The sequence below is a fragment of the Nipponia nippon genome, unplaced genomic scaffold, assembly GCF_047370975.1.
Source record: "Nipponia nippon isolate SJK-2023a ecotype South Korea unplaced genomic scaffold, ASM4737097v1 scaffold_19, whole genome shotgun sequence".
Taxonomy (NCBI): domain Eukaryota; kingdom Metazoa; phylum Chordata; class Aves; order Pelecaniformes; family Threskiornithidae; genus Nipponia; species Nipponia nippon.
In genome coordinates, this window is record NW_028262335.1 from 3194008 (window position 1) to 3218099 (window position 24092).

General features: G+C 38.8%; 2 protein-coding genes and 1 pseudogene across 3 annotated transcripts; all 3 read right to left on the bottom strand.

Annotated features, from left to right (window-relative positions):
* Window positions 1–112: 112 nt before the first annotated feature.
* Window positions 113–4520, bottom strand: LOC104009088 (arylacetamide deacetylase-like 4 pseudogene; annotated as a pseudogene). Its single transcript, XR_015704337.1, has 3 exons — window positions 4454–4520; window positions 2893–3016; window positions 113–1221 (listed from the first exon to the last, which is right to left on the bottom strand). The product of XR_015704337.1 is annotated as an arylacetamide deacetylase-like 4 pseudogene (transcript).
* Window positions 4521–4641: 121 nt separating this feature from the next.
* On the bottom strand, window positions 4642–9326 carry LOC104009013 (arylacetamide deacetylase-like 4). Its single transcript, XM_009460966.2, has 4 exons — window positions 9139–9326; window positions 6782–6998; window positions 6317–6380; window positions 4642–5687 (listed from the first exon to the last, which is right to left on the bottom strand). The coding sequence occupies exons 1-4, from the start codon at window positions 9313–9315 to the stop codon at window positions 4913–4915; spliced, it is 1233 nt and encodes a 410-aa protein (XP_009459241.1). The 5' UTR covers window positions 9316–9326; the 3' UTR covers window positions 4642–4912.
* Window positions 9327–10929: 1603 nt separating this feature from the next.
* Window positions 10930–18113, bottom strand: LOC104009012 (arylacetamide deacetylase-like 4). Its single transcript, XM_009460965.2, has 4 exons — window positions 17880–18113; window positions 15883–16099; window positions 12505–12568; window positions 10930–12167 (listed from the first exon to the last, which is right to left on the bottom strand). The coding sequence occupies exons 1-4, from the start codon at window positions 18060–18062 to the stop codon at window positions 11393–11395; spliced, it is 1239 nt and encodes a 412-aa protein (XP_009459240.1). The 5' UTR covers window positions 18063–18113; the 3' UTR covers window positions 10930–11392.
* Window positions 18114–24092: the final 5979 nt, after the last annotated feature.

The window sequence follows — 24092 nt, forward strand, 5'->3', positions numbered from 1 at the left end:
TTTCCTCTAACTCTTCCCTCCGGCTCACTATGTACCTAACTTGTACTTTTTACCTAAATAAAATAAAGTCATGCTTTGGAGCTTATTAAATGGACATCACAAAGATCCTGACTGTAATTCACAGGAGTTATTTAATCTAAATCATTCCACAGACGTTATTTACATAGAAGTAAATCATCCGGTAATTAAATACAAGGAATCAATCAGACGCTGATCTGAAAGAAAAGGGATTGAAACACAGCATGTGGAAAATATTAACACTGTAAAGACTGAACTGTCAGTAGTCTCATGAGGACAAAGACCAGTGTTCAGACAGTATTTGAAGTGCAGGAATATCAAAATTGGTATTTTACACATCAAAGGGTATCACACTTTTGCTGACAAGTACTACCTGAGGTTTGGGAGCCTAAATGGAGACATTAGTGGGAGCAGCATAAAAAGGGAAAGTTGTTTTTACAGGCCTTTTATGAATTTAACAATTCTGTCCAATCCCCTTTTCCCAGCTGGAAATGAGAAACCACAATAATCATATAGGCTTATGATTCCATGGAATCCATCCTCCAGGTGGTACCAGGTCACTCGAACACCGTTGTCCTCCAATCTCTTCTTGTAAAGCAAGCCGTCGTCCCTCAGCACATCGTACTCACAAGTCAAGATGAAAGATTCGGGCAGCTGGTGAACAATAGCATCTTCGGCTAACAGCGGGCACAGGTTGGGCTCACAGAATCTTTTCACTGTCTCATAAACTTCAGCTATAAAATCTGTGGGTGTAAGTGGCTTCACACCTCTGACCTTAAATTTTTCGGGGATGTTATCCGGACTCACCCATTTCCTGTACTTCAGCCTCATATCTGGAGGAATATGAGAGCCCTCCAAGACCTCTTGCATATGCAGTGCATGCCCATTTAGGTACTGCAAAGCAAAGAAAGCGGCACGTTCTCGGAATAAGAGAGGGACTCCTCGATTTTGATGATAGGATGGTAAGTTGAAGTCCAGTGCCTGAAGGCCTGGGTAGATCAAGATCTGAGCACGTAGTCTGGGGAGGTCTGATCTACCTGCAAGGGTCCGGCAGCTGCTAGATTGCCCCCAGCGCTGTCCCCGCAGACAATTACATTGGCAGGATCCACGCCATAGTGCTCGATATTCTTCATAAAGTGTATGGTAGCATTAAGACAGTCTTCATATGCAGCGGGGTATTTGTGTTCAGGAGCCAAACGATACCTAATGCACAAAAAGAAACAACAAAAGTAAGAGAAGGAAATGTCATAACTGTAAATACAAATTTCCTACAGCACCTTGGCTTTCCCTGTGTTGTTTGGCGTATTTTTCCTTCAGCAAAAAAAAAAAAATGGTGTCATTGTCTGCTAAACAGGTACTTGTCCAGCGAGTTATCACAGATAAATGATAGCCAGTAGGATGAAGTTGCAAGGACGTAGCGTAGTTGGGATCTTCTGAGAACAGCAGTGATCGGAACTTGAGTGATACAAATTCATTTTCCTCTTCTGGTGTAGACTGCATCTGGCTTGTGGATGAAGTAATTTCATCAGTCTGCACCTCACCTTTACTTAGGATATTTTCTCTTGAGAATTATTTTATTTTATTTTTTCTTTGTTTATTTAAATAACTGAGACAGATTTTTCTGCATTATTAGTATTAAAATATATTAGCGTTTGATTCTTACTGTTAGAAAATTCCTTGAAGTTTACAGGAGGATTACATCTAATTAAACACTGAATCACCACCTTCCAAGTTTGTTTATTAGTCAGTTCTCAACATGTAAGAAAACTCTTCTGGAAAGCATTCCTTTTGTGTGTATGGTGCCAGCATAGCTCTGTGTTGTGAGATACATGAACCTTACTTTGGGGTCTGTTTGTACTCTGCCTGCATTAGCAGATTGGGGCGGGGGGGGGGGGGGGGGAAGAAATGAAAATATTCCCCTTGAAATTCTGTCTGACCATCTGGGATCCTGGGGAAATGGTTTACTGAGGAGGAGCGTTCCCACAAGATGTGCAACACTGTGGTGCTGAGAAGTGAAAAGAAGGAAAAAAGACTTCAATAGGGTGGTACTGACATAACTCACCCAACAGACACAGCCACTGGCAATGTAACGGCAGATCTTTTCATGGCAACCTGCAAAAAGTTGAGGGGTTGCCAGCTGCCCGCTCCGTTTCCAGATGCAACAGCCAAGGAAGGTGGAAGCCCCCTTTTCCCGCCCTGGCCATGCCCCTCGCACGCCACCTCACCGCCCCTCGTCCCCCAGCCCTGCCGCCTGCCCGCAAGGCAGGCAGCAGTGCCTCACCCAGAGCACTAAGCTGGCCGAAGATGATGGGAAAGCTCGGCCAGATTTCAGACCTTCTGCCAGGTTTCGGGGCAGAATTATTCCCCCCCCCGCCCCCGTCTCCAGAAGATAATAGCGGCAGCGCACAGCCGCGCTGCGGCGGGGGAACGACCTGGCCCGCCCCAGCGATGCTGCAGTACAGCCGGCCGCCGCCGGGGAAGAAGATGGCGCCCGCCCGCAGGCCGGCAGATGGCGCGCGGGGCCGGTAGGCCCTCACCGGCACCCGGCCGAACCGCCCCGGCCCCAGCATCGTCCCGGAGCGCACGTAGCGGGTGAAGGGGATCTGGCTGCGCACCCCCGTCCTCTCCAACATCTCTCCCTCTTCGAAGAGAGGGAGGAGAGCCCGGCTGAGCGGAGGGCGGCCTCCCCGCGGGCAGCCAGCAGCCGCGGGCCGCCTCGGGGGAGGCTGCCACACCACGCCAGGCAGGTTGCCGTGAGGGAGACCCTGCGCCTGCCTTCCCCCGGCCGCTGCGGGGGCACCCAGGCTTCCAGCCTGCTCCAGAGCCGCTCGCCTCTACCCTCGGCTTTAGCGGCTGCTCCGGTTTGGTCCTCACCAGAAAGCTGGCACAGGAGAAGATGGAGCCGTGGCGGTCCCCTGTGAGGCTCCGCGCCTGGGCGAGCGGGGTTGCTTTGGCACCGTGCGCCTGAGCAGGTAGGCCCACGCGTCTGACTCACACGCTGTCAGGCAATATGTGTGTCTTAGGGGAGAAAAAATGATGTTTCCTTCTCAGCGTCACCAAGTCCTTCGGTTTCATACCAGCTGCCCACCACTTACAGGCTTACAACCCAAATATCATTCCTCTAAGGTTTCCCATGAGTCTCCGGTTTTATCTGCTTAAGAAGCACCTGGCCTTCTATCAGTGTTAGTGGAAAGCCCCAAGAATGCCCTAAAAAATCATCTGTGCTTAGCTAAAATGGAAATCAAAGCAATCTCACTTTTTATAAATAATTAATTTAAACTGAATTGGGGAAGCTCAGCTGATAAAGCTTGGACTCTTATGGTTGGCTTCATCCCTATGTAATAGGGAAAACCTGACTGAAACTATGAGGTCTAACAGAAATGATTTTACAAAAATTGTAAAGTCAGCCCCCAAAAAAGGAAAGCTTTCATTTAAGTCTTGATGCAGCCAGCAGGAATCTGGTATTTACACATATAACCTTACAAAAATAACACCTAAACCACATTTCTGGCAGAAATCACAGCAAAGTAACTCACCATAGCAGATGTACTAATCACAGAAGCAGGGGCAATTTGAAGCTTTCCAGGATGATTCACTAAAGGAGGGACACTGAAATTGGAGTACTCAGATTGAATTGTTCCCCTAATTGCTAGTATGAATGAAGCAGTAAAAATCACCAGCAGTATCACTGGCAGTATATAAAAAAATGCCATTTAACTTAACCAAAGGTGAGGTGTCTTTATGCCTATCTTTGATTTAGCTTTCTCAGATAACAGTAAACCTCAGAGCAGTCCAAGTTACAACAGATCTCGCAGCTGCCGCACACTTTAAAGTCCTTGGAAATGTTGTGCAAGGTGCCAGCACGCATCATGTTGGAGAAGAGGTGGAGGACAATGTGTTTAATTTCCTGTTTATCTTTACGTTAGTTGTGGGACTGATACAGGGCCTGGTATTCTGCATGGTAATCTTGGATTGCAGATTATATGAATGACTGTTCAGAGATAGTGGTTAAGTACTGAATGAAGGTCTAGTTTATGACGGGTTGCTAATTACAAGGAGAGCCAGCTACAGTGGAGATTGTCTCTCCCATCTGATTTGCAGCCACAACATATTGCTTCCTGTATTGTGGATATACTTTAAGTAGTTTGGAATATATGGTTTTAACAAGGACGTTTAGAAAACAGGAACTAACATTAGGGGAAAAAAAAGCTAACGTGTGCTCTACAAAAATAAATTCATCAATCTTATTTTGTTGTTAGAGTATTTAAGCACAGGAACAAGTTTTTCAGCATACTCGTATGTTTGATAAACATAGGAAAATACTTAGAGCATTTCCTCCATTATAATTTACTGTAACAAAGCTGTTAATAGAGTATCTCTGTTGGGGACAGCTGCAGTTTTTACTTCATTTATTCAAGTCTAAAATACCAGTTACCTGGCCCGTAGAAATTTTGTGCACGTTGGTGACTGCGAGTCTTAGACTCAGATGCTACGTGTAGCATATAGCAAAGGCAATGTGTTACAGCGTTGTAATTTCAGTATCTCCTTTACCAAAACACACTTAGCCTTCTAGGAAGAACGAAAGCATAGATCGTAATTGAATAAAATGGGTCAGACCAGATGTTGATTTAAAATTTTACTGCATCTTTAATATTTATTGAGAGGATAGCAAGTGCCTAGTCCAAATAGGTCATTAAAATAGGCAGACTGCACATGGAATACTTCAAACAGCACTAAAAGAAACTTTCATAGCGTTCTTGAAATGTTTTTCAGTGGTCGCACTGGCATAATTGCTCATTGACAAGTTGTCCTATCTAAACCTCTTACATGGAATTTAGAAGCATAAAAGACGAGAGAAAATTGGTGGTTCTTATAGAAGGGAAGAAAATTGTTTCTATAAGCTTTTTAGAAAGTTCACAACATTGTCAAGACCCCTTTTTCCAGATGAAAATGACAACCAGTCACTATTAAATGAATTTATGATTCCATGGAATCCATCCTCCAGGTGGTACCAGGTCACTCGAACACCGTTGTCCTCCAATCTCTTCTTGTAAAGCAAGCCGTCGTCCCTCAGCACATCGTACTCACAAGTCAAGATGAAAGATTCAGGCAGCTGCTGAACAATAGCATCTTCGGCTAACAGCGGGCACAGGTTGGGCTCACAGAATCTTTTCACTGTCTCATAAACTTCGGTTGTACAGTCAAGTAGCACATGTGGTTTGTAGCCTCTGACCTTAAATTTTTCGGGGATGTTATCTGGACTCACCCACTTCCTATAATTTAATTTAATATCTATAGGAATATGGGAACCCTCCAAGACCTCTTCCAGATTTGATGCATTCCCATTTAAGTACTGTAATACGTAGAAAGCGGCACGTTCTCGGAATAAGAGAGGGACTCCCCTGTTCTGCTGATAGGATGGTAAATTGAAGTCCAGTGCCTGAAGGCCTGGGTAGATCAAGATCTGAGCACGTAGTCTGGGGAGGTCTGATCTACCTGCGAGGGTCTGGCTAACAGCAGCTGCTAGATTGCCCCCAGCGCTGTCCCCGCAGACAATTACATTGGCAGGATCCACGCCATAGTGCTCGGTCATCTTCATAAAGTGTATGGTAGCATTGAGACAGTCTTCATACGCAGCGGGGTATTTGTGTTCAGGAGCTAAACGATACCTAGTACGCAGAAAGAGACAACAATATGGGAAATACTGGTTTTAAATGTATTGCTGAAAATACTGCTTCCTGCAACCACCAATACCCTGACTACCTCAGAATTTTCCGTTTCTCTACAGGTTGTCATAAATAAAATGCGGCTAGTTGGACCAGGTGGTGCAGATTAACTTGTTAGGATATCAGCTGTTTAGAATGTTTTTCAGGTCTTTAACAACACAGCTGCCAACTATGCCTAGGTTTTATTGACAGTCATTTAGTCGGTCTATGCTTTAGCTTTCCATGTGATGGATACAAATGACAATACTTCGGTTTTATGTCTCTGTTATAGTGCAACTGTATCTGCGTAATCCAAATCGTTATGTCAGTATATTGATGATGATATTAGCTTGTTGTTCTCATAGTGCCTCTGTAAGCATCAAGCAGAGTTTCCTTGAATAAGGATTAAGTAGAATATATGGCTTACTATCTATTTACTATGAATTATGAGTTTAGAATTTGAAAACATTGATTGACAAATACCATCGAAACATTTCTCTGAGAATGGTTGTTGCTGTGATCAGGGAAGCTATAAGATGATATTTACACTATTAGGAAATAATCTCTAAAGAACAGCGTGAGGAAAGACTCACCCAACAGATACAACCACTGATTCACTTTCTCTGGCCATAGAGCGGCAAAGCTTTTCATGGGTCTCTGAAAGAAACGTATTTGGTGAGGTTTGGATTTGTTTTGTTTTTCCCAGAGTACTAGTGTTGTCTATTGCATAAACCAAAGAATTACAAGAAGAAAATACTCTCTACTTTTCTCTGCCCCGTCCTACGTAGCTCCTCAGACTTTTTGTACCCCCTCATCTTCCTGTTTCAGTATTTGCTTACTGTATTTTTTACCCTTATAGCTCATTGTCCTTGTCTTTAAGAAAAATGCACATAATGTACAGCAGATGCTTTCTTGTGACAGCAAGACTTAGGAGAGTGCACCTGTGGTTACACTAGAACTTCGTAACTGCTAGAGATCAAGCAACAATCAACTTTACCATTTATGAAGTAGATACTTCTTTAACTAAATTATAATATTTTTTCTGTTAGATATCTTACCAAGACTTCCAAATACCCATCCTCCTCCATGGAAAAACATAACTCCTCTCCTTGGGCTGGCAGATGGAACCTTGGGCTGATAAATCCTTACAGGCACTTTCTCAAACCACAAGTCCTTGATGAAGAGCTTCGGGTCCACTCCTAGAGTCTTTCTACCTTGCACGTACCGAACAAAGCTAACCTGACTGCAGATGCCAATATTTTCCAAAATCTTTCCCTGTTCAAAGGCAAAGAGAATAGGGATTTCACTCAAGAGATTCTGTATTTTCCGAAGTAAAGGAACTGTATGGGCAGTATACTCATGACGTCTAAATCGTATATTTTAGGGCAGTCATAAAATATTTGAGTAGCTGACCAGGTATAGTACAACTGAACAAAGAACAGTAGCATCATGAGAGGTCACATGAAGAACATAATGCCAGAACAATGCAGCATTAACAAAGACTGATTAAATATATCCCTTTGCTTTCTCAGAGGATCCTTTACCTAACATTGAAAATGAGTTTGGTTTTCACTGGTTATTCTGTCCTTGCCCCTGAGAAGATGTGAAAACATAGCGAAAGATGGTAGTTCTGGTGCTGATTTTCATGATATGGACACTTGCCCAAAGTAGAGTTGACTAAGCTGAGAATATATTTGGTAATTGCTTTTTGATTCATCTCACAAGTCTTCACTGATGTGTCCAATGCACTGGCAACAAGATCCTGAGATATTTAGTAGGCCTAAACTTCTCTCTGTATGCCATAGTGATATTCATGACAGGCACCAGAAGATGAAAAGAATACAAATGAGAGCTGCTGGTCTAATATAACTTTGCAAAAAATAAAAAAAAGGCATAGCCTCTATTTTGAAATAGATTATTTAGTCATGCCAAACCAGTACTTCCGTCCTTATGAAGATGTGGATCAAGCTCTTAATATTCAATATTTTGTCATGAATATTTCTTACTAGACTGCCACATTTGTAGGGATTGTCAGTACAGTGTTATGACTCAATATATTTACCTATGAAAGACCTTTTCTTCAGTGACTCCAGCTATTTATAATGTTCTCCATGCCTGATTTTGAGGTGGAAGAAACTAATACATTTTGCAGCATACTGAATTTAATTTGTTATAGAAACTAGTCTTAGTGCCTCTGATTGTATACAAACATGATAAAATTATTTCTTCTTCTGTATTTGGTATTTTCCAAGCAGAAATGGAACAACTACAAAGAATATTCTCACCTTTACATTCAACTTGTTTGATTTCTTTCATCCTGTGTTGTTTACATTGCAGCGTACAATTCTGGTTTATAGTACTAATGGGCAGTGTATAGATGATAGCAAGAGATCTGGCTTTTCCAGCTGCTTAAGTGAAGTAATCGGTTTGTAATTACAACTTGTGTGCAGCCAAAGCATGAGAATATATATCTAGAATTCTTCAGTAGGGTCGACTATAATCTAGAATATTTCTGACAGAGAATTTTTTCTTTTTCTTTTTTTTTTTTCCTTTTCATTTTAAATAGTTTCTCCCTCTCGGAGATGTTTAAGTAATTTATTAAATATATGCACAACTTCTGCTATCTCGTGTATTTCTAACACTTTCCATCATCACAGCATCTATGCATCAATCATTACAAAGAAATGCTCCTGATTCAGTGAGATCCTTTGTCAGCAGAGATCACAAGAAGTTGTGTGCTGGTAAGAGCTCCAACTCCTGTGGACTGGTTAGCTTCCCACTCCTTTACAGGCCAGGGCACCTGAAGAAGTTGGGCTGGCCAGAACCCTTCATTCCCATCAGACAAGCCTGCTTAGTTGCTGCAGGAATTATACGTATGTGTTCATCTTGGGAAATGTTACCTAATTTTGTCACTTGTGTGACAAAAACTCCCTCTTCCCAAAACCAATTCTGACATGTTCAGTTTCTAATTTTATCTTCAAAATAAATACATAACTCCTCATCCCCAAGTCCAAGAAAAGCTTGAAAGCATGGCCCAAAGACATCTGATGTATTCTGAACCTAGAATGGAAATACAGATGATCCAACATGTATAAGCGTTCTTAATCAAATTATTGCTAGGTTAGCGCAATCCATTGTAAAAGCACAGTCAGACTTACAAACGCTTGTGTTAGGCAGCATTTACATACGGCCTAATGTAAGAGCTAGGCAGGACTGTAATAATGCAGTGCAGTGTAAAAAATCTGGTAAAGGTTTCTTTAGCAAAACTGAGCTTCTAAATGCAACATGCAGCATGATAGCTATGCCCTGCTCTCCTCTCTGAAAATTAATTCCAAGCAGAGTTCTAGCATTGCATTAAGTTTAAAATCTACAGGTTCACCGTTTTCCCCCCAGAAATTACACCAGGTTAACTTACCACCACAGCTCTGCTTATTAAAATTATGTGAATGATTCGGAGCTTTACAGGCTGATTCACTCCAGGAGGAATTTCTGAGTTGGAGAAATCAAAATTAATTGCCCCCATGACCAACAGTATAAATCCAGCAACAAAAGCTGCTAAGAATAACACCAGCAGTGTGTAAACAACTGCCATTCTGCTGAGCAGCGAAGTGATCTGAAATGTCTTTGATTTGACTTTCCCAGATATCTTTGGCTTGTTACTTCCTGATTCTTTGTTCGTCATAAGGTTGTTCTGGTAAAAACCTTTCTCCTCCCTTTTCCAAATACATTAGTAGATATCTTTCCCTCTCCCGCTCTCTCCCCCCTGCTCCCTTTATTTCACAAAAGATAAGTTTGTCAAAGTCCTGAATTCATTAAAAGATCTACACCAGAATTTCAGAATTTTTGCAAGAAATCAGTCCTTAGCTGGAAGAAGAGTGTTATGAATAAACTGCATTAATATTAAATTAATTAGAGGGGGGAAATGGGCACAGGACATCTGTGTGCTTTATGTTTATGACACTACAAAACACTGCTCGGAAGAAGAGTTCCTCTAGGGTTGTGCAGAGATAGGAGCCTGCATATGATGATTATCACTCTAAAGGGTCAAATGGATTGTCACCAATGATTGTTGGAAAGGCGTGCCTATAAAGTTATGTCATTACCTCAATCTGAATTTCTTTTAGTATTTGTGTTTTCTTCTAAAAGAACCTGGTTAAAAAAAACACAGGAGGCTGAGTTTAGATTATCAGGTTACCTTGTATCAGGTAAACTTCAGTAACTCTCGGTGTGCAACAGGTACAGCATAAAATGACTTCAGGTAATCAGCAATTAAAGAGTTTCAAATCAAACTGCTTTATGTTGTTCTTGCTGTAGAATGGGATTGTGCTAATGTAGAGATGCTGTAGTTTAAATGCTGCTGGAGGTATTAATTGTGAATCTGAGTCTGTAACTCTTCAAACAACTAGGATGTCAGAACATTGTTGAAATTGCAAATTCCCAGGGAAATTAAAGACGTAAAAATCTAACTTCATTAAGCAGCTATGTTATAATTTTTTTTTAGCTAAATTGTAAGTGATGGAGGGAAAGTACTATGTCACTTTAGTTAGAAAACTTTATAAAAATGAAATTTCTTAATTTTTTCCAGTGAGAAGTTGAGTGTTTTTAATAGGGCACATGGTCATCATAAAATATTCTGAAGTAGAAGGAAATATTTTGTTTAAAAACAGCAAAAGTCCGGATTAAAAAAAAAATTAGCCCATCCAATAGTGTTTCTGGACTTTCAGTTTGTATTGTTTCCACAGTTATGTGATTATATACAATAGTCTTGGATAGTCCAGTTGTCTGGTAAATTAATTACCGTGCCCAGCACAGGTTTGACTAGGTAGAATTAGCAAGATTGTGGTGTCTGTCCACCGGTGTTGCATTGTGCCTTTCACTGTGAGGTGTTCATTTAGGTTTGTCAGTGAGTATGTGTTTAGCAAATGTAACTTGCTCTTGTAACAGAAATATTTGAAGTGCTACTTTTTATTTTTTTTGTTGAAAGCATCACAAAATTGCCACAGCATTACAGTGATAAGATAATATACTGTTGTGCTTCTCTGCCTTCTTACATCTGTGATCTTCAGAACTTTTTCAGCAAACATAGCATAACAGGTAGCATAACAGGTAGTCTTGAGCATAAGATAATCTTGAAAGAAAAACAGAGTACAAAAAAGGAAAAGAAGTCTCCCCTCTGCATTTCCCTAACATGTACGCAATCATTAAAGTTTAGGGATTCCAGTTTAAGAATCGAGTTCCAAAACGAAATATCATTTCTGAGATTCCAAACAAAATCAAACCCATATTAGTTCCAGTTTAGAACTTCTGCTTCAGACAGGAGCCTTTCTTTTGACTACACTTTTTCAAGCAAAGTGTGGTCTTTGTGCAAAGTAACTCTAGAAATTAAAATGCATAGCTGCAATTTCACTATCTGACATAAAACAGTATGTGCCAGGTGCCTCGTTTTTGCATCTTGAGCTTATTGGTGTGCTTTTATAATAATGTTTTCTAGAATGGTGGTGCTTTAAATAATCTTAACATTTCTTTGAGAGTCACTGCAGAAGCAGAAATTAGAAAGTATGAAATGCAGTCAAAATCCAAAACATAAATCAAATGTGTTTACATTCTTTGCCAAGTATAAATTCGCCAAGGATAATGTAAGACTTGCATCTTTGTTCTGAAAAATACTTTTATAAACTGTTTATATAATTCACAGTACTATCCATTATCTTTTTTCCAGATAAAAAGGAAAAAATCCCATAGCCAAAAAAGGCTAAAATTCCATGGAAACCACTCTCAGAATGATACCAGGTCACTTGAACGCCATTGTCCTCTAATCGCTTCTTGTATAACAGTCCATCATCCCTAAGTACGTCAAACTCACAGGTCACGATGTAGGCTTCAGGGAGCTGGCAAAGAATGGAGTCTTCAGCTAAAAGTGGGGAAAACGTTATTGCTAGAAGTTCCTTGGTTGCTTCATGGACTTCAGGTTTATATAGAGTGGATTTCTGTGGTACGTAGCCTCTAATCTTAAATTCGTCAGGAATAATGTCAGCACTTATCCATTTTTTATACTTCTGTTTCATACTCTCAGGAACATGGCAGTTTTGTAGGACATCTTCCAAAACTGATGGTTCTTTATTAAGGTAACGAAAACAGAAGTAGATAACTAGCTTCCGAAACAACATGGGGACTGAAGCATTCTGCTGATAGGAAGGCAAATGAAAATCTAGCCCCTGTAGTCCTGGATAAAGTAAGACCTGAGCACGTACTTTTGGGAGATCTCTTTTATTCAGCAGTATTTGGCAAATAACCGTAGCAAAATTAGCTCCACAACTGTCACCACTAATGATGATGAGAGCAGGATCCACGTGATACTCTTCTAAATTCCTCATAAAGTATAAGGTGGCACTGAGACAATCACAATATTGCCCTGGGTATGGGTGTTCAGGAGCCAAACGATAACTGAAATGTCAAGGATATTGCAGTTATTGTCAAAGTAATTATAAAAATGTAATTTGCGTGGTTCATGATTGACTGGTATGATAGTTATGTAGGCCTTTTTTCTAATTTTTAAATATTATATTTGGGTTTAACTAGTGTAGATTGGAAAGACAACTAATGGTGTTACAGCTATTTTAGAATACTTTGCCTATAAGCACATTTCTAAATTAAATGAAAGGCTAAAGCGAAAAATAGGGAGCACAATCTAAAATAGTAAATATTTTCAGCATATTTTTCAGAAATCTTTCAACTGTGAACTGTATTACCATAAATACTTCTATGTAAAAGTAGCACTTACCCAACAGACACAACCACTGAGTTGCATTTTTTGGCAATGTAGCGGCATATTCTTTCAAAGGCTCCTAAGGAGAAAGTTTATCAGAAATGATATTTTAAAAATATCCTTTTGAAATGAAAATATAGGTCCTTGAACATATGCTCTGTGGAAGGCACTGCAACATGAGACAGATGAGTAACTTCTGCCATGCACATGCACACTGCAACGTGTCTTTACATGTTAACATATTTTCTGGTTATTGATCAGTGGCTGTTAGGGCATAATATAAGCACGTAAGAATGGTAACACTAGGAAAACCAGAAGTCTGTCGAGGCTGGTATCATCTGAGCTGGTGGTCAACAAAAGATGTCTACGGGGAAGCATAAGCTGAGGACAAGCATATAGTAATAAGCATACAGGAAATTGAGGCTCAGGGCACTCCTTTGAGACAGAAACTGTGTCTTAATATTTAATGCCCTTGATTAATGTTTCTTCCTTGAATTATTTGAACCACTTCTTGAACCCACGATTTTAATATTAACAACTTTGTGCAGTGAAGAATGCCATAGCTTGCTTACAAAGGTGTAAAGAACCATTTCTATTTGCTCATTGTGTACCTGGCATTCGCTACTTCCGTTTGGTGACATTAACTCTTGTACTGTAAGAAATGGTGGATGATTATGCCCTGTTTAACTTCTCTTGCTTCTCATGATTTTGTAGACTAGATTTTAGTGTATCTGTCTTTATCTGTCTTTTCCAGCTTGAAGAGTCATAGTCTATTAGTTTATTCTCTGTACAGAAGCACTTTTCTCACCTATGCAGCCTCTCTCTGAGTCTTTCCGGTGCTGCTGTATCCTTTTTGAGGTATGGGAACCAGAACTATAAGCAGTATACTACATTTAGATGCACCATGGATTTATTACAGTGGCATAAAGAAGTTTCCTGCTTTGTCCTTTTGTAATAATAATTCCTAGCATTTTATTTGCTTTTTGACTGCTACTGTGCACTAAGTCAACATTTTCAGGCAATTTTCTACCATAATCCCAAGATCTTCTTCCTGCAAGGGAGTAGTCTGCTTAGAGTCCATTGTTTTATTTATAAAGTTAGGATGCTTTGTTCATCTGTTTGACTTCTCTACAGGCCATTTCACCTGTCATTTGATTTTACTATCATAAAGACATTCTGCAGTTTTTCAGCCATCTATTTACTACCTTGAAGGACTTAGTGTGGCAAGCTTTCACCGCCTTTTCCGTTTTTGAATATATTGATTAGCACAGGTCCCAGCACAGATCTCCTTATGGGAATCTCACAGGAACCTTTCACAACCCATCTTTTCTCTGTCTTTTAATCAGTTTTTATCCAAATGAAAGGCCTTCCCTCTTGTGTCATGGGTGTGTAGCCTCTTTAAGAGACTCTTTTGGAAATCAAAGTAGGTTTTATCAGCTCAGTGTCCTTTGTTCATGTATTTACTGACTCATTTAAAAAGCTTACATTGATTTGTGAACCACAACTTCCATTTGTATGTATTTTAAGGAGTAAGTCATATTTATCTGTCCGCTGATTCTGCTCTTCATTGTAGCTTCTGCTAATTTGCTAGTTGCAGACTTCAGGCTTGCTGGTATGTAGATTCCCCAAGTCCTTTTAAAAACTTGTCATTACATTATTTGCTTTCCTGCTACCAAGTACCAACGAGAATGGAAATGAAAGGTCACGTACTACACTCAGCGTATCAGTATGGGTATTATATTAAGGCATGGTATGTGATATAGCTCCCTCAGCATGCTGATTGTGCAACAGCAATTGTCTTGTGAACAACTACAACTATGCAACTTTGCAGTGTGGTTTTTTTTCTTCCAGCAAAAGGAATTCACCTTTCACTTAGATCATCGAGGCTTCTCTCTCGAGTCCTCACTGCCACCCAAACTAGCTCTAGCGCTAGAAGCATCACAGCCAGTGTCAGCCTGACACTCTACCCAGGCTAACGGGCTCTGCGGTAAAACAAGGGTAGATTATTTCTGCCACAGTGCAGAATGGGACCAAAGTTACTAGAAGTTAAGTTATTGTTTCTGCGTGATGCTAAAGGAAGCCAGGTAGACTCTCAAACTCATTTGCAGGTAACTGAAGTCTGCATAATGTAGTGCCAGTGGAGACTTACCCTTTGAAACAGTAAAGGATTCAAAACCCACAAACTTCCCTGTCTGACTCCTGGAATGAAATCTAAATTTCCGTGTTAGGTGCCTTGGCTTCCAGACAAAGCACACACAGACTTGGTTGCTCAGAGGGAGATCCAGAACAGTTAGGAGGCTGAGCCAGCAGCTACTGAGACGATCAAAGGTTTGTCTCCCTTTCTGAAAAAGAAATATTCTGTGCAGTGTTACCACAAGAATCAAACTCCCCCAAACTGGTTCTATTTTTAATGCTCATTTATTATTTATATTTTCCTTTGATTCCTTGTTTGCATGAATGGGAATATATTTACAAATTTTTTTAATGTATTCTTTAAATTCTTTCGTGGATCGTGTTATATCTTTTAGACTTCCTTTGATGCATGGACTGCGAGTTGAGAAACACTGACTTTTGTAATGTTTCTATACAAAAGTTGAGTGCCGAGCACAGAAGTATATCTTAAACTCTGTGCTTTGAGGCCCTATCCAAGCTTACAGGAAACACTTTAGTCCAGTTGAGATCCAAAACTAAAAATCTCTCCTTGAGAAGTAACCAAAGCATTGTTCCAAAGAATGAAGCCAGAATGTATTCTTTTTAGCAACAGCATTGCCATTTTCATGATACTGTAATTATTCCAGAAGTAGATCTAGGCTGAGTTCCCTATCAGCCTAAAAGGATTTTAAGTTACATTTCCAGAAAAGATGGAGTACAGAGAAGGAGGGAAGAGACATGGATTCCAACCCATACTCCAGGACTGTTGCTATATCTTATTTTCAGCTAGCCATTAGTTAAGGTGCAAGAACATCCTGTGAGCTGAACTTCCCTCCCAGTGACCTGAGCATATGTGTTTTGTTTTAATGGTCTCTCTTTCTCTGCCCCAGCAAACTGAATCTTTCTCAGAACAACTTCAACAGGAGGAGGAGCAGAGTCCCCCTGCTGCTAGCTGACAGACGATTGGGCATATTCTGGGTCACAGTTCTGGATTTAGAAGCCTCCGATCTGCTAAGAGCTGCTTTCATCAACTTTCCCTGTAGCCCAGAGGAAGTAGAAATGTGATTACCCTTAGCTCTGCACTAGACTATTAATTCCGCAAGGTGCTTTACAGTTAGTATTGAGATTGCAAAGACTATTGTCATTAGGAAAGACAGGTGAGATATGGACTGACACATGTCTGAAGGTAAAAATGTAAAGGTTTGGATTTGATTTTAAAAATAAAACTTGCTGATTTCTTACTAATGCTCCCAAATGTGCCAGCGCCTCCATGAAAATATAGTATTCCTCTTCTTTTGCCAGTAGGTGGCCATTTAGGCTGATAAATCCTCAACGGTACCTCATCTACTTTGAGATCTTTGATAAGCAGTTTTGAATCTCTCCATGGTGGTATTCCATCTAGCACAACTCGGAATAAGCTTAAATCACTGCAGATCCCTAGCTTCTCCAAAATCCTTCCCTGTTGAAAAGAAAGAATTCGGCAAATGGTTAGTGGGAAAGGTTCCAACTCTCTGTAATTTAAAAAAAAAAAATCTTGCATTTATTTTGCTGTGTTGTATTTCAAGAGATACTGGAGACAGTGCTTCAGGGGAGTTATGGTGACTATTGAGACATCATTGAGCAGTTTTGATTGAATTAAATGTTGCTGAAGATTGCCAAAAAGTAATGTGTCAGCCCCATTCTGCATAGCCAGTTGTCCTCTTGCTCGTTGTTTGTTTTTGCATGTTCATTTTTGTGAATCTAAAAATAATCAGAAATGTATTTAAGCTGAAAATATGGGGGAAAGGAGAAGACTAATCTTTGATTTTGACATAAGTGTTAGAAGTGACTATGGGTGTGAGGGTGATGAAAGCAGATTAGAACCGTAGTTTATAAAAGTAGGCTCTGCTAAAATCTATGGGATTATCATAGGCTCTGGCATATAGCATGGTCAGGAAGACAAATAGCATTTGTTTCTATTTCTTACAGCTATAACGAAAAGAGGATAATAATTTAGAATATTTTAGTATTTCATGTATTAAAGACACTATATGTTTTGCGTGAAAAAGTACAAAGTAAATTGTTACCCTAAGAAGAAACTTAGAGGTTTGGTGGGAAACAAGAGGCGTACTGTATTCAAGCTGCACCATAATGTCTTAACTTTAAAATCAACTGGTTTGAAGTCCAGTATCAAAATAGTTTGCTGTAAGGGAGCAAATTCAGTGGTCACTTTTAGCCCAAGGGAATGGATGTTTTAAGACCAACATACGTAGATCTAGAAGGTGATTTAACACACTCGCCAAGAACTCAGTTTATCTTGATTTTTTTTCTCTCTCTAAAAATCTGTACTAAGTTTCTATGATGCTGACAGTATCATACAACTTTAGAGATGGAAGGAACAAATTCCAGCTTGATAGTTTTTTAACTCTGTAACACTTGCAGTCAGGAAATGACTTGTCAACCCCATAACTGTAAAAAGGAATAGGTTTGCTATTATCTTGAACTGGAAAAAATAGACAAAACTTTTGAAACTGAAAATACCCCATTTTTATGTTTTTTTCATAATAATTCATTTCCACTTCCCATTTGAAAGATTTTTCATTTTGTCGTTATGTTATGGAGTTAATGGAAATGGATATATTGGAATTATGTTAAATTCACTATCATGTGAGTAAATACACAAACACAAAGGCACTTTTAAGCAATAAGTGAAGCCTAAACACGTTGTTCTTAAATATGCCTATATCTTACTTTCTGAACTGGCCGCACAAGACGAAAGACCTCGCCATTCCTATCCATTTCTATTTTTTATTTATTTTATTGTTCATAGTACACTGTGTATATAAATCTATGAATATATAGGTATGATTGTGGATAATAAATATAGAATGAAGCAAATGTGAAGAGGAGTAATGTAGGCTTGCTTCTGAATAGATAGCGTTATTATATGTACATGCAGTTCAATATGTACAGTGTACATATAATTATTTTTTTTAATTTTCATGTGAAACAGTTTTCCAATGTAAAGTGGTTGCAATTTGACAGGTGCACTGAAAAATCTAAATAAGCTTTTAAGATTAGTCATATCACTTTTATGAGTTAATTTAACATGATTTGGTTCATATAACAATGCTTACATGCTTCAGGGGGGTGAATTACTGCTGCTTCTTTGCTTTTTTTTCTTAAGCCATTATCTTCCAGCTCCCAAATATCCTACCAAAATAAAAGTGAGATCCCCAGTTTTAAGAAAGTTAACTTACCGAGATCATGACTGTAATCAACAATGAATGGAAAAAACGAAGCTTTAGAGGTTGGTCAATTCCAGGTGGCAGTTCTGAATTGAAAAAATCATAAAATAACCCCCCCAAAAACAGTGCTGGTATGACAACAGGAGAAATGAAAACCATTCCTATTATTGCTAAAGTTGTATAAACGGATACCATTTCACTTCACAGAAGTGAATGCTAAAAAAAACTATGCTGTCTTAAGCCTTGTTTTCAAGTGTTTATGAGTTGTCTTCACAGGAGACTAAGCACTCAGTTCATAAGCAGAAATAAAAAGTTTATTAATGTTGCAATACCCTAATTTTCTCCACCCGTCTTTTGCTAATGATATTAATGACAACACTTCCTTACACTAAAAAAAGAGAGGGGGAAGTTTTTACTCTTTACAAAAGGTGGAATTCAAAGTATATGGAATGATTTGTATCATGAGTTCTTCACTAACAATGAGAAATTATTATCAGAGGGGCCCTTATTTGAAGATTGTCTGTGTTTGGTTTGTTGTGGTTCCATTATGGATGGGCATTCCTGTTGTAGCGTTAAATTTTACTCATGTGGGGCTACTTGCAGTTTTCATCAAGGTATATACTTCTCTGAGAAGAAAAATATTCAAATCCACATTTTTTTGATAAACTTTGTTTCATAGTGGAATGCACAGTGCAAGTCTTAATGTACGTTAAGGTCTCTCCAGATACATGGTGGTGTGTTTGTAGATTCAAGCCACTATTGTTTCTGGTAAAAACTTTTCACTAATTAAACTCTCAGAATTTTATGTTCATTGTAATTCTTGTTTGTAGTTTAATGTAGAGGCATTACGAATACATGTATACTATTAGTGAAGGATGATTAAAGTTAGTGGCAGTTATTTGGTGAAATAATTTTTATGTTGTGTGTTCTTCTGATTGGAATTTCATTTTCCACACAATTTTAAAGTTACAACTCCCGAACTTTTTTCCTGTCCTGGCTTTTAAAATGAAATTCCAGTCTGAAAACGGAATTAGTCCTTAGCTTCATTAGCATAGTATTTAAAGCAAAGCAATCATGACAGCTGATTTGCACAATTTTAGCTTGTGGAGATAAGAATGTGTGGGATAAAGCAACACAGATTTGCCCCAACATCTGTGAAACAGGCAAAGCCTCAGCTGTTCACAGTAAGGGCTTTTTCTTTGCTGAAGCTGGCTGATTTGGGGCTGCCTTTCCCTTACATGGAGCACAAATTTAGCCATAAGAGTTAGTTACAAATGTCAGACTGTGGAGTGTTGAAGCCAAACCGAGATACCCATGGTCAGTGCTCATTCTGTCCTAAGCTTATCAATATTTATCCATAGGGCAACACAGCAGGATCATCCTGTCGATGTTTTGGGTTATTAGTTCTGTAAATAGTTTCTATGTAGTGCGATATTATAGCACGGCCTGTGGGTGTTTTATTGAGTATTTGTTTTGCCATATATTCCTGGCAAAACAGCAGAACAACACAGTTTTTACTAAGTGCTTATTTCTGACGTCTGTGCCATCAATCAAAATATCATGAAATAAATTTCCACATAGAGGTCAGCTGTGGATATTGTATTTCAGCATTCTTGATGGTTTCTTATGTTTGAATCCTCAGAGGAGGAAAATTCTGCGCTTTCAAAAGAACCTGTAATCAAGAATAATAAACTCATAAAGGCACTTATTACTGCAGTGGCGGTAAATAAAACTTTTGAGAGCAACCAATAACAATTTAATTAAATACCTGATGTTTGGAATAGATCAGATTATGAAACCTTCATACCAAAGAGGACGTGTATGTCTGCTGTAGCTGTATAAACTGTTGCTGACGCTGCATTGGCAGGAGTCTTTTCTTCACAGTATTCAATGAGTCAATAATTAAACACCTTTAATCAAAACCAAAACACCTCACAGATGCCACCTCTATTTTGAAACTTTGATGGATCTGATAGAGTGGAAGGAATATTTCTTTACTGTCTTTTTTATTTAAAAATAAATTTTAAGAGGAACAGTTTGGGGTTTTTGTTTGTTTGCTTTTTGATGTTATGCCCTGGCAGTTGTCTTCAGTAAGAATCTGTTGTACAGTTGTGACAGTCTGAACAAAAATCTTTCAGTTATGCATTATAGCCCTTCTGTTGTTAAAGAAATGTTGGTTAAGTAATGTTTCAGAATAATATCTTCATATTTTACTCTTACTCTCTTAATATTTTAATATTTTTCTCTTAGAGCATATTCTGAGTATGCTCAGTTAGAGCATATTCTAACTGTATGCTATGTCAGCACCTCAGTCCTTTCTCCCTGTCCTGTTACCGCAATTTCCATGTTTTTCCAGAATCAAGCAAATCCCATGGTCTCAGAGCTACTCGGTCCTTCTGGGGATGCTCATATTCACAACTGTTTCATGATACTTGGTGCCTTATATTCCAAAATGCTCACGTGACTCAAATAATCCTGTTGCTGCATGTCACTTTTCTACTGATGCTTGTTCAGAGATGCTTCAAATATTTCCAGTCTGGTCAGCCATTCCTGCACCTGCAGATGTATAGGTAGGAATATCTATGATCACTATCAGTCTCTCACATTTCTGTCAGTGGGTTCTTTGGTGGTTTTTTTTCCCCAATTGTTTTTGAGGTGTTAAATTGTCAAAAAAATGTTTTATTCCCTTTCAGTCACCTCCATGAAGTGAGTACCTTACATCTTTGCAAACAAAAAGGCTTTTTCTCTTTCTGGCAGTAGATAGACATCCATACTAGTAGTAGCTCTTTAAACTGTAGGTGTTTGCTGATGTGTGTTCCTACCTCCATTCTTTTATTCTTTCAGCAAGCTCATTGCAAAACCCCAGCTTCCACAAAGTCTTTACCTATCTATAGATGAGAATTAACACAGCCTGGAGTTTGGCATTGTAATGTGCATTATGGATATGCATACGGTTCTTTATTCTTATAAAACAGACAGCTACTCAGAGCTCACAAAATTGATACTTTATTCATTGCATGTAGCGTTGCTGGAGACTGACATGTTTTAATATATGAGTTGGTGAGTACAGAATTGATGATAATTGAGTAAATTCTTCATAGTAATGATGGGAAGGTGAAGTATTATAACAATACCTATTAAAAGATATATGATCTTTGCTGTTTTTTCCCCAGGCTTATGTACCCCCAGCCAGTTTTGTAAGGCTTATGTAGCTGTGGAGTCACAGACTGCTTTGTAGATTGAGAATGCGTAAAACTCATCAACTTCACATCAGTTGTTTATCAGCATAAGAGGCAGGCAGCTTTCAAACCAAACACTAATAAATTAGGCAAAAGTGTCAGGGTAGTTGGTGCTAATGAGTTATGTCAATGTCATGTGTTACTGTTTTGCTTGTACTGTCTTTCTCTAAAATATTGCAAAACATTTCAATTCTGATTGTAGGCTGTGTTTCCTAACACATAGGAAACACATGCCTATAGTTAGTTGACTATTGCAGAGCTACTATGTGTAATACAGGAAATACTACAAGGATTAACTAAAGTAGCCAGCTATAATGACTGAGGTATCAATTCCATCAAGTATAGCCAGGCTTAATAACTAACTGGAAGGCATAAAGCTAAGAAAACAGGAAAAAATAATGTGTTCCAAAGAAGAATTAAAACCAGAAATAATAAATAATAGCTCCTGATACATTCCTTTTTTTTTTTTTTGTTAAATGTACGTTTCAAATTGAAACACTCTGGTAAATACAATTTGCTTGGCTTTTATTTATTTACTCTAGGTAATTTAGTAGGACGATTAGACTCTGTAGTGCAATTTAACTAACTTCGCTTTTACCAAGTAAAAAACTTACTTTTTTACTTTACCAAGTAAGAAACTTACCGTCCTCCAGTTCACATTTCTTTTCTTGTATTTATTTTCTTGTATTTATGTAAACAAATGACTGAAAGTCATCTCAGGCCTCTTCATACCTGTAAGCCTTAGTCTTCTGATCTGTGAGATGGATTTAGTATGCCTTTTACAGTGACAATAAGAAGCTTTCAGAAATTACAGCTTCGTACGTGCTCTATGATACTGTTTTTTAAAGGTGCTATGTATTTGCTTGATCTATCTCCTTCTTCATTTACTCTGCCTCCTACCTCCCTTTCGGTGTCCTCCCTTTTTGTTATCTTCATCTCCCCACCCAAATTAGTAGCTACTCCGTATGTGTTTTGCTGTTACTCATGACTGAAAGCCATCTGCCATTTAGTCTGCCACAAATCTTTATTTTAACCTTTCCTTTCTTCCTCTAAGTTACTCTTTAAAGTCTATCCCTTCCAAATGACTCCTAGGTTAAACATCTGCTAACAAATTCTGCAGTAAAAAGCTGTACTGTATATAAAAAAATCAAATAAAAATTATGATAAATATGTATTAGTATTCAGCGATGGAAATTCAGATCTTGTGCTGTAGAATTCAGAGCAGGTACATTTTTGAAATGGTGACTCGACAGAAGGTTTTTGTTACGTAGCATTTTGAAGTGTGGACGAGTTCTTGGGTATATGTGTCTCAGTAGCTGTGCAGTTCTGTTCCTCAGAATGGATCAACTCTGCTCTGAAATGGAGTCCAAATAAGCTGCTCTGGAATATCCACCTGGGATTTCATGACAGGTCACCACACCAAAATGTATTCTTATTAAGTCATAAGTAGTTTGAATGTAAACATAAAAACTGCTACTGGCCTTAATTTGCTGTGGCCAGATTTGTCTGAGACTCATTACGCTAGATATTTAGGTGAGCGGTTTCTTCACTATCATGAGAGAGTCAGCAAACACAATGAATCATTGAGGTAATGGGCAGTCAGTGAAAGAAGATGGACAGGAATAAAAGCAGCCATAGTTTGCAGGATTATGCCTATTTATTTCAGGAGAAGTACAGAGAATGTGCATCATAGGCAGAGAGTAATGTAAAATGCTTTTAAATAAATAATAGAGTTAATAAATTTGGTATGTTTTCTAATTGCCTGCTTATTTTTAAAAATACTTGCTATTGCATGTTGACGTTTAACTAGAGTGCTACAAAGAGGTGATGCAAAGATAGCAAAGCAGAAGATAATTGAAGTTGTAGGCTTCTGTAATAAACCACTGTAACTCGACTGGTTTAGAACAGGTAATTTAACTTGAAACTTGTTACAGCTTAAAATGTGCTCTGTTATTAAACATACAGCTTTAGGCTATGAAGGCATAACAACAGGTTCAGTAAAAATATTTAAATCTAAAACACAGATTGACCTTTTCTAATGTCTTTTGGGCACTCATATTCTGTGCCCAGAGCACAAAGAAGTTTGCCAGGTTATTCTGCTGGCATTAAAAACTCAATTGTGTACTGACATCTGGTGATGGGAATGGTGCACAACAATTTTAGCATCTTCCTGTAACACATAGCTGTTCAAATAGTGTCAAGACTTCCCAGCTGTACTGAGCTTTCCAGCATTTCACTAGTTTTCAGGTCTTGACAGTGTTCTGGTCTGTTCCTGAATCCTTTTATTTGTGATATACTGCCTTTGTGCCAAAGTCTAGAGACCAGCTAAAGAAACGTGGCTCGTGTCCATGTTATTTAGGGTTAATACCTCTGGAGTGGACCAGCCTTGTCCATACCCTGTTACTGCCTGGAGAGCATCATGGCATGGTCTATCTCTTTACTCAGGATGCAAACTCTGGAGTAAAGTATCACCTCAGGCATACTCACCTGCCCTTTTGGAAGGAACTAGTCGTTTCTGTCGAAGTAACTGCCCCATCGAAGGAAACTTATTTGTCAAGATTATATTTTCCTAAGTTCTTCATATGCAAAGACTCCTTGATAACCTAGCAGTTATCTAGGAAAAAAACAAAAAACAAACAAAAAAATCTCTAGTATCTTCAGCATGTCGTCTTTGGGTTTTAATACCCATAAGGGACTTCACAGTTGTCAGCCTTTGTCTTAGTCTGACCACTTCTGTATTTTAGTGTTAGGAATGTACTCTTCTGTCACTTGATGGACAAACTGCCACTGATGTCAATGGAGCGAGTAAACCTCAACATTAGTGGGACAGGTTGCCCGTATGAAAAATAGGCAGCATCCAAAAATCAGTGTTAACTCTTACCTGTGCCTAGAAATCAGGAAAATATAGATTTGTAGTAGATTTTTGTAGAAGATTTTTGGGGCTTTTTGCTTATTCAAATTGTATTAATTCAGAAAGGCCATACGG

Excerpts from the sequence above, each read along its gene's own strand:
- LOC104009013 (XM_009460966.2), bottom strand. The coding sequence starts at position 9,315 with ATGGCAGTTGTTTACACACTGCTGGTGTTATTCTTAGCAGCTTTTGTT. Across the intron at positions 6,999-9,138 it reads TAATAAGCAGAGCTGTGGTG|GGAAAGATTTTGGAAAATAT; the intron begins GTAAGTTAACCT and ends GCCTTTGAACAG. Across the intron at positions 5,688-6,316 it reads TCAGTGGTTGTATCTGTTGG|GTATCGTTTAGCTCCTGAAC; the intron begins GTGAGTCTTTCC and ends TCTGCGTACTAG.
- LOC104009012 (XM_009460965.2), bottom strand. The coding sequence starts at position 18,062 with ATGGTATCCGTTTATACAACTTTAGCAATAATAGGAATGGTTTTCATT. Across the intron at positions 12,569-15,882 it reads TGGCACATTTGGGAGCATTA|GAGCCTTTGAAAGAATATGC; the intron begins GTAAGAAATCAG and ends CTTTCTCCTTAG. Across the intron at positions 12,168-12,504 it reads TCAGTGGTTGTGTCTGTTGG|TTATCGTTTGGCTCCTGAAC; the intron begins GTAAGTGCTACT and ends TTGACATTTCAG.